The sequence below is a fragment of the Brugia malayi genome (genome assembly GCF_000002995.4).
Source record: "Brugia malayi strain FR3 genome assembly, contig: Bm_v4_Chr4_scaffold_001, whole genome shotgun sequence".
NCBI classification, from domain to species: Eukaryota; Metazoa; Nematoda; class Chromadorea; order Rhabditida; family Onchocercidae; genus Brugia; species Brugia malayi.
In genome coordinates, this window is record NW_025062478.1 from 13059418 (window position 1) to 13076697 (window position 17280).

Below are 17280 nucleotides of genomic sequence, written 5' to 3' on the forward strand. Positions count from 1 at the left end.
AAATGAAACTCTCGGGTTACTTGCCCTCCTTTTGCCCAGCTATTCTACATTCCCCAAAGATATTCCAGCATTTCAACTGATCACAACTTCACTTACATCACTCTTTTTTTTTTTTTTTGGCTGACGTGGTAAATGGGAATTCACGGTTGCGGGCCGCAATTTTAGTGAATGAAAAAAAGGAGGGATTGACTGAGAGATTTGAGATATCGCAAGACAAAGAGCTGGGGTATTGGGAGTGGAAGTATCTGAGATATCGCGGGGGGAGAACTGAGATATTAGAAGTGAATGAATGTGAAGTTTTATGATTTGCAGTTTCATAATTAGATATTATTATAGATTAGATTAATAATATTAAATTTATGTTTTGCATATTTTTTGTTCGAATTTACTTTAGTCATATTTTGAATCTAAGTAAATCTAATTGTAAAAAAAAAAAGGAAAAAAAAAAACATGAATAATTTTCAGGACAAATTGGTATCTCTTTTGTTAAAAATGCAAAATATCGCAAGTACTGTTTCTTTGCTGTTTTCAGCTATATTAGTATTAGGCCATCAAGCACCATCATTTCCAGATCACAATGCACAGAAGCCATTGGAAGTAATTTTTTTTTGTGGTGTAAATATCGAGATTTTAAAAAATTTGCAACAAAATTATTAGAACAAATTCTTTCTTACACAAGTATCTCGTTCATTAGAGAAGCTATTTTTTTTTTATTCAAAAAAAAAAATTTTTTTGATAAGTTCAATTTTTTCGTCTTATGAGACTGATGTTTCGTTTATGAAGGTGCATCATCAAGGTCAGATACATCAACAATCACCACCTGCTCATCCAAATACACCACCTCAAGGTGCACGAGAATTTGGAGGTGAACAAGTGAAGAATGTTGAGTATGTGGCATTATTATCCTTTTACATTAGAAAATTTAACCAATAATTTTCTTGGTTTTTAAAAGTTGTTACTTTTGAGGAATAGGTTTCAATTCTGTATTGGACCTGATATTTAGTTTTTATTTTTTCCAAAAAAAAAAAAAAAAAAAAAACTCGAATTTAATAACATATTGGTTAACTTGTCATATTAAAGCTGTTATCTATTAAAATTTCAAATAACGGAAATCAAGAAATTTTCTTGTCTTTTCGATGAGTGCTAATATATACTGATTTATGTGTATTGTTTGAATTTAGATAGCGATAATAATAATAATTTAGATAGAGTATGTATATAATTTGTTGAGTTTATATACTTTTATATCTTAACCAGCTTGGTTGGTTTCTTGTTATAAATGGTATTTGGAAGTGTAAAAGAAATTGAGACTGCTTAATTAGCTGTTATTTTTATAATGAACTTTTGAAAAGCTGATATGCTAGTTTTAATTCTAAGAATAGCCGAACGAAAATAGTTATTTCTTACAACTTATGATTTAAAAATTTAAGCTATTTTTGTTGTTGTTTGACATAGCTTTGCTATAACTGGTATCATAAGTAAGATCTCCATAGAGTTACAAAATTAAATTTGTGAAGCAGTTAGTTTTGGAAATTACCCATTATTCATATAGTGAAAGCTATCATCACAATTTACACTTTTTTAGACACATCAAAGAACATTTGGATGGTAAACTTGATCAAACTGCAAATATGACACCCGAGCAATTGCAGTTCCATTATTTCAATATGCATGATATGGATAGAAATGGTTTATTGGATGGTCTTGAATTAATTAAAGCAATTACACATTTTCATGAAGGTATTATCATCTTTATCTATTATATCATTGTATATTTCTGTTGCTATCATGTATTTTAAGTGTTGGAATGAAAACAGAGTAAAATGAAATTTGTTGCATGAATTTTGTTATTTTTGTTATTAATAAAATGGAATTTTTATTATTAATTTTGATCGAATATTCCAGAAAATCGGGATTCCCGACAAGACGCATCTCAACTACCAGCAGTACTAACGGAAACGGAAATTGAACGGATGTTAGATCCAATCTTTAATTCGGATGATCTCAATCGAGATGGTTTTATCAGTTATCCTGAATTTTCTAAAGCTCAAAAGCAACGAGACGAGCAAATGAGACAACAATACCAGCAACAACAACAACAACAGCAATCTCCGCATCACTAGGAAAAATGTTTGTCTCTTCACTATTTCAAGTCATAATTTACAAACTGTTCGTAGATGGTTGTGACGATGTCTTTTTTGCTGAAAATTTAAAATACTTAAAGAACTTACTGTGGTGAGGATTTAGTTTGGATTTTTTTTTTTCCTTTTTGAGGATGCGGTATAGCCTTTTACTCATTTATTTATCTAATGTTGAAAGTTTTCACAATTTACGAATTGAGATAGGCTATTCTTTCAGTAAGCTTTTAATAGGCTTGAGGTCTTGTCATATACAGAAAAGATTGCTGTTATAGAGAATTAATAGGCAAAATATTTGTTTTCAGCATTGTTATATTTCAAATTGAAATGCATATCACAACTCTTTCTAAATGTATATTTATATACTGAAGTTGGATCTGCTTTGTTTTGCTGAATATTCATCGTGCAAATGGTTTGGGAGGAGATGCTACTTCATTTTAAAAATAAAATCGAAATTTTTTTATGACATTCACTTTTAAATGCTGAAAATAGAATTATTTGAGAGATGATTGAACAGCTGAAGTTAATTTTAGTTTTATTCCGGTTTTTTCAGTTGGGATTTTGAACTGGAACTTGTTGTTTATCAGCTATAAAATTCATAAAAGAACTCAAATAATACTCAATTAGTCAAACGAATAAGAATCTTGTTAAGCCTTTGTATAGGAAGTTTTTTGGAAATTTGAATACTTTGAAGATACTGATATATTTATTTTCTTTAAATTCTGTATAACACATATAATTACATATTTTAAGTTCATAATTTCTTAAATTTGAAACATGCTGTGATTTTGTTTGCTTCATCAATAAAAATAAGTTCTGCAAATAGTTTTGTAAACATCGGAATTTGCTTCCATAACAAGGAGGAAATTTATTATAAAGATATGGGATGTGCTTAACACTAAATAATTTTGGCAAACTCTAAAAGAAGAAAGAAAGAAGCAAATGTTGAAGACTACTTATGCCAATTAAAAATGATATGAAATAAAAATGTTTGAACAATATTACAAATATGTATGTACATTACAAATATTATATATATGTGCAATCATTTTTGAAATTTATTTTCCATAACTAATCATCTTACTAATCTATTATATAAGAAGAAATTTGTCAATAAATTGATAAGAATTACAGATTTTAATGCCATAATTGCTAAGCTATATAAAATTATTGCTTTTCTATTATTATAGAATGCAAAGAAAAAAAAAAAGGAAAAGTATCTTCCTGTTTGAATATCATTTATAAGTATGAGCTTTCATTTTGATGGATGTATAAACTCAGATGACATTAAATTAATACTTAAGCACTTTTGAATATTTCATCAATTTTATGAATTGACGAAATCATAGGATAAATTTAAATGATAAATTATGTCATTTTATAATTGATAATTTGCACTGATGCAATTGTCACCAGCAATTATATTATCACATGAATATGTCACATGTTCATGTCATCCATCTATACAATTGTCATCTGTTTTAATCTTTCATCCTATCTCTTACAAACTATATCAGGCAGGTAATTGGGAATTAACGGGGCCGTGAAATCATTCGTATCAATATTATTGTTTGTTGTGAAATAGTTTTAGATTTTAATTATTTGTTCTTAATTAAGATATAGTTTTTAATTAATGCATAAAGTAATAAAGTTATTGCTAAAGGGGAAAAAAATTGATAGATTAATAGTCGAAATATTATTAGATTATTTAGCTTATTCAATTCAAAATTTTTTAGATATGGTTAAATACGAAACTGTAAAGTTAGCAACTGGTGCTGATTTACCGCTTTTTGGTTTGGGTACATGGCAAGTAAGTTTTTCTCATTATTCAAAATATGAAAAATTTATTTATAAAATGAATAATTTAGCGAGAAATAAAGGACTAATTTAAAAAAAAAAAAAAAAAAAATGAAATAATAACAAAAATAGTAGTTTTTTAAGCTATTATGTTTAAATATATGTTTAAAATATCTTTAAATTATAACTCATAAATAATTTACTTACCTGTTACTTACTTATTTGCTCATGTATCTAATTCCTATTGCATTTAATTATGGATTTATTCCTGTGTGTTAGTTTTTGTGTTATTTTGATGAAGCAAACTAGATTTAAATATGAAGAATTAAATTCTGTTTCAATTGATATTATAGTGATAAAATTCATGTTAAAGTAATATTATTGTAACTGGACTTAATTTCGATTTTAATCAAAAAAGAAAAGAAAAACTATCATATTGGAATATATATTATACTTCTTTACTAAAGCTTTACTTTATAAAAGTTAACTTTTAGCTTTCAAATTTTTAGAATAAATAAGCCGTCGAATTTTCAGATAAATCTTTGAAAAGTTTCTATATTCAAATTGTTTCAGTCCACTGATCCAGAAGCTTTAGCAACAGCACTAAAGACAGCTCTGGATGCTGGTTATCCATTAATTGATACAGCTTATGTTTATCGTAACGAAGCTACTATTGGAAAAGTATTGCATGAATATTTCACTTCTGGCAAATTAAAACGAAACGATATCTTTATCACAACAAAAGTAAGTTCTTATCACCAGAAATAATCACATATACTACGCAGTTAGTTGAAAATTAGTTAACATTTAGTAAAAATTAACTTGTAGCTTCGAAATTTTTAGAATAAATAAGCCTTCAAGTTCTTAGGATGAATAAGGTTAGGATAAATTTTTAGAATAAACCTTTGAAATCAGTTGATTATACATAGTGTAATATTTAACTTTTTTGGTAAAACGCCCTTATCACTGTGTAATGTAATGAATTATTCCACTTAGTTTGTTCGATTTTAACAGAAATGCATTTTTCTTTTTTAATTTCAAAAAAATAACAAAGTAATATTATTTTTTTCTTCTTTTGATGTTGTAATTTGTATATAATTCTTTTCCATTTACAGCTACCGTTTATGGTACACAGACCGGATGAAATCGAAGGATTGGTGAAGAAACAATTGGAAAATTTGCATGTGGATTATTTTGACCTCTATCTTATCCACTGTCCATGTCCATGCAAAGTATATAGTTTTTTTTTTTTTTTTTTCACTTATTTAATATGGTCACTTATTAATCATCAATTTGTGAAATGAAAGGTAAATTGAGTGTCATCAATAAATGTTTATGCTTAGGACTTTCAGAAATTTGATACTAATGCTAAATGTTTTTTCTTCTTTTACAGCATCGACCTAATGACACACCGGATAACTATCAACTGCTACTGAAGGATGGAAAGGTAGTTCCGGACTTGGTTGATCATATGGAAACCTGGAAAGTGCTGGAAAATTTGTATAACAAAGGAATACTGAAAGTACGTTTTACTAATGTTATATTTCAAAATATCATTAATTTTTTTTTGTTTGTTTGATCAGATTTATTTCATCATTTAAATTTGTTTTCAATGTTTATTTATCGTATTTTCATTAGGCTATTGGTTTGTCTAACTTCAATGTAGAACAAATGCAATATGTTCTTGACAATGCAACTGTAAAACCACATAATATACAGGTAAGAATTTTTAATGAATGACTACTACATAACATAGTGATTGCATATCTTTGTAAAATAATTTTGACCTTTTTAACTATTCTGAGCGGTGTATTCTGGAATTACGGGATTTTCAAATTTGTTTTATTATTTAAGTAGTTTTTCTTTCCTGTTTATTTTAATATTAGTCTTTTTGGGATCGGTTAATATCTAGGTGGAGACACATCTCTACTGGCCGCAAAACGAGCTTTATGAACTTTGCAAAAAGAATAATATAACAATGACAAGCTATTCTACACTTGGTTCACCAGGAAGAACGGCTTTCAATCCAGACTTTAATTGGCCTATTGGTGAACCTATGAAGGATCCTTTAGTTTTAAAACTAGCCGACAAATATAAGAAATCATCAGCTCAGGTATGTGTATTTGTGAAATCCTCGAATTGTTGTTTTCAATTAAATTAGTTTTCGACAATTTTTTTAAAAACTTCATTTTTGACAGGAATTTTGTAACAGTTCAAATTTGCTCAGCATTATTGGTCACAAAAATTTGTTACTTTGTTTCAGATACTTCTACGTCATATGACACAGCGTGGTATTTCTACCATTCCTAAAAGTATTAATCCAAACAGAATACTCAAAAATTTTGACATTTTTGATTTTAAATTAACAAAAGAGGAAATCAAACAATTGGATGACGTAAAGACACGTGTTCGTCTTTTTCTTTTTGATATGTAAGTTTTATATTATGTTGCTTTTTGCGATTTTTTTTTTAACATGAATTACTTTTTTACTTCATCTTATTGAAAAAATTGTGCTTTTTGTAATGCATGTAATCCTGTATAGATTTCATAATTTTTGAAATTTAAAAGAAATTAGAAAACAACTATTTTCTAAATTACAAAGTTTAGTTATTATGATTGTAGGAATTATACTAATTTGAACCATTTCAGGCTTTTTGATCATCCATGGTATCCATTCAAAGATGTTGACGTATCGAAAATGAAGCGCGTATATCTCAAAGATTGAAGTGTCATTGATGCCATGCATTTGCCGAACTTCAGTCTCTCAATTCTTATTTTCGATATTTAATACTTATTATCCATATTTAATCTCTTAAACCTTAAATTTAATTTTTTGGCACTGGTGATGGTGTGTTTTTCATATATGTATATTTTATTCAAAATTGACCCCATATTATTATCTAGAAAGGATTCTGATCATTTAGGGAAATAAAACTGATTGTTGTATCAATGTTTTGTTATAAAGTATACATAAGTATTATCATCTAATAGGGAAGTTTGTATGAAAATTATTTTAATAGGTAAGTTTTGCTGGAAAGTGAAAATTGAAATTTATGTAATTTCATGTAATAGAATTGTGGTGGTGCTTTGGCTTTAAAAAGTTTTCGAACTAAAATTAAATATTAATTCTAAGCTGTTCAAATTAATTCTAAGCTATTCAAAAATTAAATCATTTTAAGGAATAATTAAAAATTGACAATAGAGGAATAATTAACGTTGATAAATGGACAGATTAATATAATTAAATGTCTCCATTTGTTAATATGTATGTACTTGTGCTTGAAATAAATGATCAGAAATCTTTCCTTTCAATATTTTCAGTTATTTTTTTCACTTACAAATAAATTTTTATTTTTTTTTTTTTAGATTTTTACAGATGTAATTAGTTTAGATTTTGTAAACAATGTCATCTTCCTAATATTTTCATTTCTTATTGGTTGCCTTATGAATTCCTTATCAATTGTCGATGAATTATAAAAACATTGAATTCTTCATTCTTCAAAATAGTCATCTTTTTTTTTTTCTTTTTAAGATTTTTATTTGTTTAAAGTTACAAACAAGCATTTTCGATAATTGCAATAAGGATTTCATGTTAATCTTTTCTTTCCATTGCTTCATCATTTTTTTTTATTATTTTGCAGGAATCTACAAAAGCATAATTTTGTTAAAATATTTGATTCCATTTTTTTTTTTTTTTTCTTTTTTCAACATCATTATTTTAAATGATATATTAGAGATTGCGGGATTTTCTGGGTGAATTTTTGTAATGTATTTCAATTTCCATTTTAACGTATTTCAATAAATTCACAATAATTGCTTCAACATTTTGCTAGAAAAGAGAACTGCATACTAAATATGCTACATCTGCTAACAAATCTGTTTATTTGCTAATTTTCATTAATTTAATTCATTTAAAGATATAGCTGTAGTACCAAGCGACATATAATCCACGTCAACATTTTGCATTAGTAGTTTTAAAAAAAGTTTTTTTTAATTTTTCGTCATTTTTGAATTTGCTCGAGATTATAGTACTTTTCTGTTTCTTCGTTCAAAATTTTCCGGAATTGATACCAAAATATTTGAGTATAATGACGGCTTTCTTATAATAGCATATTTCGATGTTTACAAAATCATTTGCGAAACTTACTTAATATTTCATATTATATATTAACAATTATACATGTTATAGATTAATATTTAATATTTATTTTAATTTTTTATTAATATTTAATACTTACTGATAAAAAGGAAAATAAAAATAAAAATATCAATTAAGTGTAAAAAATTATGAAACCGAAACTATATTTTATCAAAATAAATATTACTATAATTAAAGATAAAATTTAAATGAAATAAAATGAATCAATCTTAATACTTTCAAAATATCTAAATTTTCAAAAAAAAAAGAAAAAAAAAACTACCCGAAAAGTTAACAGAACACTTTCTATTAACTCGTTTCTTCGATATTTATTATATATATTTCATTTAAAAAAATAAAAATTAATCACTGAGGAAAAACTAGTTTTTGATTATTACACAATTAATTTTTGAATGAAAAAACGATTCATTTTTTGATCGATAAAAGAAATTAGCTTATTTTAATCAAATGAATTAACTATATAACTATTTTGTTAGTTGGAACGAATCAAATTGTAATTTTAATTTAATTAAAATTTGATCTCAAAAAAAGAATTTTATAAAATGTTTATAATTATTAGTCTTTTAAATTTTGAAACTTAATTCGTCATTAAATTATGCTTATAATTTGATTAATTAATTCAAAATCAAATATTGAATTAACATTTCGCAAATTGAGCTTAACCCTTCAGTAATTTGTTTTATCTTTTATAGCTATTGAAAAGAGACTTCTAGTTGTGTATTTATTGATACAATGACTGATATTGGTATGGAAAGCAATGAATTATCAAGAAAAGAAACAAAAGTAAGTTTTACTCTTTATAGCATATTTATCTTAACAATATCATTAGTAAAATGAATCATTTAATATTACGTGAACTAGTCACGTTTCTTACGTATTATATTATTATTATTACATAAACATAATCTTTTTTTTTAATTTTAGATAGTATTTTTAGTTGATAATTTAATTTTATGTCAAATTTATTTATTATTATATGAAAATAATGACATCAATATAATTTTTATACATAATATTTAATTATATTTAAAATTTTATTTTAATATGAATTATAATTGCTGATGTTAATATGTTGTTGATGATGTGTGATAATTATGCAATTATCTTTTATTTTTTCAGTAATTTTTACAATACTAAAATTATTTGTATTTTGTTTTATTATTTAGAGTAAAAATGAAATTTCAAGTGCATCAGCTCAAGTTGCTGAACATTATAATGCAGTACCACAGAAGGGTGTTGCTGAGAGGACAAGCAGTCGAATATTTTATCTTCGAAATTTTAACAATTGGATCAAAAGCATGCTAATTGGTATGTAATTATCAAATGTAATTTCGATTTATTATAAAAAAAAAAAAAAATATTAGTGATGTGATTAAAATGTATTGTTTAATGGAATTATCAAAATAGCATAAAATTTAAAGTATGAAATTTTAGCATTTTCAAAGAAAAATTTTTGTTTTTGTTTTAATTAATAATTTTTAGCGGAATTCTTGGAAAGATTGCAAAAAGAAATTTGTTCAAAAGCAACCGTACTTGATTTATGCTGTGGTAAAGGTGGTGATTTTTTAAAATGGCGTATTGGAAATGTTGGTCATGTTGTTGCAACAGGTATTTTTAAGTTTTATTAGATTCAATTATCTCAAATATATACTTAAATGCAACAATTTTGAAGAAATTCATAAAGTTGAAATCAAATAACGATTAAATTAAGGAAAAAATGAAATGGCAAAATAAGATTTTGCCTTTTCGTCATAAAATTTCCATTTTATTTATTGAGTATTTTTCAAAATAAATTTTTTGACATTTAATAAGTTTCTGTCCAATTTCCAACTAAACCATTATTTTATTTCCATTCTAGGTAACTTAAGTTAGGTTTTTTTTTTTTTATAATATTTTCTTGGCAATTTTTTACTGATAATAATAAAGTATTAGCCTAAATTAGCGTTGTGATTCAAGCGACCAAATGTTAAGTTTTATTTCAATTTTTAGATATAGCAAGTGTTTCATTGGAGCAATGTGAAAAACGATATAAAGATATGAAAGCACGAGAAAATCCAAGACGGCCATTATTTAGTGCTGAATTTATTGTTGCAGATGCTACAAAAGTATTTTTTTGTTTCATATTTTCTTCACTTTTGGATTTATTTTCAATGCATTGGTCAAAAAAACAAAATCCCCTATCAATTCTATTTTGCTTTGTATTCATTAATTGAAAAGAAAAAAAAAATAAATTTGAATAAGTTTTTTTTTTTTCTCTGTTTTTCTCCTCTTTCTATATCAATTTTTTATTATATGAATTCTTATTATTCAGGATCGTCTAATAGATCATTATTGTGATCGCTTTATAAAATTTGATATGTGTAGCTGTCAGTTTTCACTTCATTACTGTTTTGAAAGTGAAAAGCAAGCACGAAAAATGATACAAAATGCGGTAGAGCGATTAAAACCAGGCGGTTATTTTATTGGCACATTACCAGATGCTGAAAGAATTATGTGAATTTTTTTTTTTTACAATATATATTAATAATTAAAGCATTACATTCCAACAAATTAATATCTTGAAAAGTTAGTAGCATGTTTTAGAATTTGGCTAGAAACATTGATAAATTGTAATTTTCTGCTAAAATCTTAGAATAATAATTTGAAATTGGATTAAAACTAAATTTGGTAATATGAAATGAATAGAATAATAAAATAGAAGTAAAAAGGAATAAGATTTCCGTACCATAAGTTACCATTTATGTTATTGAAAGTAATCAATTAAAATGAATCAATGAATTGAAATGATTTTTGAATACTACAAAATTATATGTTGTGGAAGTGAAAAGAATTTTGTTTTTAAGGTACTGTATTAAAAATTCTAAAAATGGAACATATACCAATGGTATTTCATGTCTAATGTACGGTGATGTTGAAGCACTTAAAGATAGCATTTATCGGCCACCTATTTTTGGTGCATTAATTCATTTTTCACTTGACACACAGGTAAGGTTAATTATTTTTGATTTTGAATAATGCGAAGTAGGCTTGAAATTATTCTAGCTACTCTTCCTATCTTATTACTAAAAAATCACTTTCTTATCCTTATTGATAAATTGTTTTTAGCTGATAATATTTCTTTTCATATTAATACTATTTGGTGAAAGAAATTTTTCATTAAATTTGAAAAAAAATATGACTTAAAAGTTTAATTTTTTATTATAGGTCAACTGTCCAGAATACCTCGTGCATTTTCCTGTTCTTGAAAGGTGGGATTGATTATTAATTCTTTATTTTTTTTAATATTAATTTTTCAAATTTCATCATAACTATTTTTATATTTATTCTGGAGGTTATAAATTAAAAGATTTATATTCTAACATAACATAAATAAAATTTCAAATCAATCTACTTGATTGAAAGAGTAAAAATATTTTATGAAAGAAATGTTGAAAGTTGTATAAGTAGAGGCAAATCTCCAGTTGAAGATTGCTTGCTGATTGTGGATTGAAACTGGTTTACAAGAAACGTTTTCCGGATGCATTTGAATATTATATAAATGAAAGAAATGGACGAGCATTATTAGGTCGAATGCAAGCATTGGAACCTTTTCCACCTGTTGATGATGTGAAGTAAGAATTTAGTTCATTAATTAAGATTTTTGTTTTATTTTGTTTTTCAAAAATTTTGAACTCTTTAAAAGTATTTTCCAAATTTTACTTCGCATTATGATAAATTGATGAATAATGTTTGTATAAGATTTTTTCTTTTTCTTTTTTTTTTTTTTTTTTAAATTAAATTTGCAAGAAAATATGTGCAGGGAAAATATTTCATTCTATTCATACATACATTTGTGTTTAACAAAAATTAATACTTTTCATTTTTTAGGTTAATGGGACCATCAGAAAGTTATAAATTCGCAGAGACGAAGTTAAATGAAATCATGGAAGAACGTTTAGAAGCAGGATGCGTTGGAATGGTTTCTTTTTTTTTTTCTATATTTTGAGTTGATTATTTTCTTAGATGATAATCCTTAATTTCAGATTTTTTTCCTTTTTTCCTTTTTTTTTTGATATGAGAATATAATTTTCAATTCTATTATTACTATTATTTTCTTCTTTTATACATAGAAATGATTAATTTTTTCATTTTTTTTTTTTTTTTTTTGTATTTTCTCCATTTGTCATCTAACATTTTGGAATTTTTTTTTTTTTTTTTGATTATATGAAAAAGTTATTAAGAATTTTCAGGGAACACTATCGCAAGATGAATGGGAAATTGCATCAATGTATCTTGTTTTTGCTTTTCAACGAGAAAAAAATGTATGAATTTGTTACATACAATGAATGTACTTCAATATGATGACTCAACTTCATTTGATATTGAGCAGCGGTGCTGATTTCGATGAATTCAAAGAAAATATAATTTTTCAATTGCTTCAAACAAAATATCAACGTAGCATTGAAATAGATAAGATGAATTCTCACAAATTATTATATATGTATATTTTTTTTTTTTATAGGATACTTGATTAAGCAGTATTGTTGGTGAGCTTCGATTGATTTGTAAGAATACTGTTACAGTAAAAGTAAATTTGTGTTTAATTGTTCCAAAAAGAAAATTTAATTTTAGAAAATTGACGTAACATTTTTTTTTTGGAAGTTTGATTCATTGCTTATCATAATTTTTAAAAATTTATAATCTTTTCCATGTTTGTGCTAATGATTCAGATAAATCATTTTGTGAATTAGGCTTTCAAGTGATTTCATTCCTGTCTTCCAGATTTTGTTAATTTTGTTGATGTTAAATGTTAGTACGTTTTGTATTATCATGAAATTCCATCGATGATTGTTGAATCAGCCGATGGATTAGAATAAATTGTTGAACGGTTGGACATTGTATTCTTTTGGAGAAATTATTTGTTTACTTGTTCGGTATACTATGGCATGTCATAGTGTTAAAGAGAAACACGCAGTACTCTAAATTATTATATATTTTAAATGTTTGCATATATTTAATTGAAAATTTTCCAATGGTTGGTTTAATACTTAAAGCAAATTAATAATCAATTATTTATATCATAATGATAAATAAAATCAAAAAGTATATTATTATTAATGTTAGTCCAATCAAGAAGGAAAAAATTAGAATAGAAATTTTATTCTTTCTTTGCATAATTTTATAATATATTAAATTAGTGTATAAAATCAAGTGTTTTTTTTTTCCAAAAAAAAAGAAAGCGATTGCAAATAAATTTCTGCGAAATTTGATAAAACTGCAATTAATTTTGTAGTTTTACCAAATCTATCATTTTTTGTAGTTTCATCAAAAAAAAAAAATTGAAGAAAATGGTGGGGAAAATTTCTTTTTTTTTTTTTTTGTTATTTATTTATTTGGTCCCTCTCTTTCTAAAGAAAGGAAATTGTATGTTTTCAAATTATTGCAACTAGAATGTTTGTACGTATCTTTCTTCCTTCTCTTTAATTCACATTATCATCCTATCACGCAATTCTATGCGCAAATATCCAATTGTTATTATTTATCATTGTTATTGTTACTATTATTGTTGATTATTATTATTTATCATTATTATTATTTATTATTGCTTATTATTATTATTATTATCATTATTATTATTATTATTATTAATTATTGTTATTATTTATTATTATTAATTATTTTTATTATTAAATATTACTATTATTTATTATTATTAATTATTATTAATTGTTATTATCATCATTGTAATTATTATTTGTTTAATATTATTACTATTAATCATTATTAATTGTTATTGTTATCATCGTTATTGTTGTTGTTGTTTTAGTTCTTATTGTTGATCACTAATCTTGTTAACAATTGTTAATTATGTTATTGAAAAAATTACAGCGTTTAATGATCAGAGCAAATTTATATTAATTTTAATCATATTTCCAATTTTAATAAGCTTTTTTCATGTTTGAAGTGTACTTGTTATTGATCATAATTCAATTATACATTTATTCATCTTCCTGTATTTATTTATTTATTTACATGATTTTTTTTTTGTGCATTTTGTTGACCTTTTTTTTTATTATTATATATATTATAGATTAAATTTTGTTTTTTAATATTTGATTTATATATAAAATGGAAAAGAAAAGATAGGAGAGGAGAGGAGAGAGGTAGAATGAGAACCGGATTTTGGATAGTTATTATCATTAGTGAAGTAGTGTTTTGAATAACCGGAGCTATTAAGAATGTAGCAGGAGTAGTACGGATGATGATAATAATAATAATAATAATAAATGATAATAATAGTAATAATGTAAATAATAATAATAGCAATAATAGTAGTAATAATAAAGTTAGGAAGAAGAAAACGATGTGATAATGGAAGAGAAAAAGTAAGAAAAGTTGAAAATGTTAACTTAAGAGAAAAATTTATTAATGCTTTTTAATATGTGTTATTTTCTTTTCTATTTTTCTTTTCCTCCAAATTGTAAATAAATATTAACCAAATAATTTCTATATGATTTCATCGTGTATTTAGAGAAATAAATGATAATAAAGAGGGAAGTTTTTTTTTTTTTTTTTGTTTTTCGTTTTATCAATAAAAATTTTAATTATTTTTTTTTTAATAAAGTTAAGCATTAATTTTATTCTAATCATTGTCATGATCAGCTGTTAAAAGAATGAAGGTAAGAAGTAAAGGTTAATTATTAATTATTAGGTCAATTAGATGGGAAAGAAAGAAAAGTTAAAGTTTAGTATGTGAATAAAGAAAGTGAAATTATTGATTGATTGATTGGTTGACTGATTGATTGAAGTAGGAAAAGACTGATTTAATTACCAAAAGTTATTGATTCTTTTATAAGTTTTAGTTGTATGGAAAAAAGAAAGAAGGAAAGTATTCATTAATTATATTAAATTATAATTTTATGATATGTAATTGGATGAATGATTATATGTTAATTAGTAATGACTAATTAGTAATGGGTAATTAATAATGGGTAATTAGTAATGGGTAATTAGTAATGGGTAATTAGTAATTCTTGTTTCTCGCAATGTCGAAAATTTCATTCAGAAAAAATAACTAATGATAAAAATTAAAATATGAAAATCATTTATTAGTTATCAATTAGATCTAGGCAACATGTATGTATGTATATATATGTATGTGTATGTATGTATGTGTGTGATTATATATGCATGTATGTATGTGTGTATGTATTTATGTGTATATATATATATATATGCATGTATGTGTGCATGTATGTATGTCTGTGTGTGTGTGTGTGTGTGTGTGTGCGTGTGTGTGTGTGTGTGTGTGTGTGTGTGTGTGTGTGTGTGTGTGTGTGTGTGTGTGTGTGTGTGTGTGTGTGTGTGTGTGTGTGTGTGTGTGTGTGTGTGTGTGTGTGTGCATTATTTGTTGTCAAATTTCATTTCATTTTTGATTTCAATGTTTACAGTATTATATACGAACATATTATTGAAAAAATCTGAAAATATTAATAAATACTATAAAAAATTTTATATTGTAAAGTACGGAGAGAGAGAGAGAGAGAGAAAGAGAGAAAGAGAGAAAGAGATAGCATTCGTAAATTAAATATGAAATCGTTTTAAAAGTTTCGAAAAAAAAAAAGAATTTAATAATTTATTCAAATTTACAATTTATTATTTAGTAAATGCATCCTCTGTAATATATAATATACCTAATAATTTATACAAATAGATCAATAATTTAAAAAAAAAAATTGATTTGATATGATAAGAATATGATAAGAACTTCTTTCTTTTTCCATATATTTTATTCAAAAAATAAGAAAAAAATAATAAAATAAAATAAATAATAATAAATATTTATTGATTGATATTTTTCCCACAGAAATGTTTTAATTTTAAACAAAAAAATTGATCAAATATTCATTCAAAAATAAATTTGTTTTTTCTGTATTTTAAAATTACGAAATTTGCAAAAAGTGCAACAAAAATTGAATAAACAAAAAAAGAATTTTTGAAATGAATGAAACAAAAAAAAAAATGAAGTCAAAAAAAAAGAGAAAAATTAAGGATATTTTTGTGATGATCACTTCAAACAATACTTCTTTCTTTGAAATTTATAAAAAAAAAAATAAAAGGAAAAAAAAAACTTTTTTGATTTTTATGAATGGAAAGAAAAATTTTTTTCAAAGAGATATTAATCTTTCTTCTTTTTTTTTTTTAAAAAAAAAAAAATTCTTTTTATTCACAGAAAGATTTATTATTTAGCTTTAAATATTTAATTTTATTTCAATGGTTGATCGAAACAAATGAAAAAAAAATTAAATGTTTATAACTATTATCTTTTTTTTTTTGAATAATTAATAAATTAATCGAAATTTTAATAAATCTAAAAAATAAAATTGATATTGAAATTTATGGATTAAATTAATTTTTAAGTGAAAGAAATATAAATGAATTATAGGATTAATTATAGCTGTCCATAATTTATGCATATAATTTCTAAACATCTGGTAAATCTAGGAAAATTTTATGATTTCCATCTTGGCATTTCTCATCCAAAGTTTGATCAATAAAAATAATACTTACATTTTACAATCGTAAGCATTTTGCAAACAATAATTTCATTTTGTAAACAATAACTTTCTTCATAAATCGAAATTCAAATGATCAATGAGTGAGCAATTAAAAAGTTTCGAAAATTTTAATAATAAATAATATATGATATAATATATAAATAAACTTTAAAATATTTGTCACTTAATGTTTACTTTCAAATTGTTTCATTTAATTTATTTCTATGAATTTATAACATATGATTAATTCATTTTGATAAATTTATAACATATGTGATAAAATTATTTTTAATTTACAAAACACTAAAATTTCACCATATGGTTAAAAAGAAAACAATTCTTGTTTGTTTGTTTTCATTTATTCAATATTTACTTCAATTATTTACTTAAATGATTAGCAGTTCTTTTCTTAATTACTTATAAAATAAATTATATAATTTATTTATACATAAAAACAAAATCATAGAAACTGCACAAAATAAAGAACAAAATAAAACAAAACAAAAAAAAAAAAAAAAAAAAAAAAAAACAAAAACAAAAAAGGTTATATTTGGACAAAATAATTTATTTTAGTAATTAAATTAATCGAAAAAATCTTTATTTAAATTTATTTTAAATAACTGAAAAAGAAATTATTATTCAATCAATT

The 17280-nt window shown here is 24.1% G+C and overlaps 3 protein-coding genes across 3 annotated transcripts; all 3 read left to right on the forward strand.

Moving 5' to 3' along the window:
* Window positions 1-450: 450 nt before the first annotated feature.
* On the forward strand, window positions 451-2123 carry Bm4397 (EF hand family protein; the record flags this gene model as incomplete). The annotated part of the gene is made up of 4 exons (XM_001897032.1): window positions 451-597; window positions 784-887; window positions 1586-1740; window positions 1906-2123. 4 exons carry the CDS (start codon window positions 451-453, stop codon window positions 2121-2123), a joined length of 624 nt encoding a protein of 207 aa, XP_001897067.1.
* A 1415-nt stretch (window positions 2124-3538) lies between these two features.
* On the forward strand, window positions 3539-6660 carry Bm9132 (oxidoreductase, aldo/keto reductase family protein; the record flags this gene model as incomplete). The annotated part of the gene is made up of 9 exons (XM_001897031.1): window positions 3539-3659; window positions 3875-3948; window positions 4509-4679; window positions 5051-5167; window positions 5329-5457; window positions 5574-5654; window positions 5848-6048; window positions 6199-6365; window positions 6585-6660. The coding sequence occupies 9 exons, from the start codon at window positions 3539-3541 to the stop codon at window positions 6658-6660; spliced, it is 1137 nt and encodes a 378-aa protein (XP_001897066.1).
* A 2166-nt stretch (window positions 6661-8826) lies between these two features.
* Window positions 8827-12401, forward strand: Bm2354 (Uncharacterized protein; the record flags this gene model as incomplete). The annotated part of the gene is made up of 10 exons (XM_043082596.1): window positions 8827-8877; window positions 9261-9402; window positions 9577-9702; window positions 10084-10199; window positions 10406-10587; window positions 10938-11079; window positions 11299-11342; window positions 11562-11705; window positions 11962-12052; window positions 12324-12401. 10 exons carry the CDS (start codon window positions 8827-8829, stop codon window positions 12399-12401), a joined length of 1116 nt encoding a protein of 371 aa, XP_042938530.1.
* Window positions 12402-17280: the final 4879 nt, after the last annotated feature.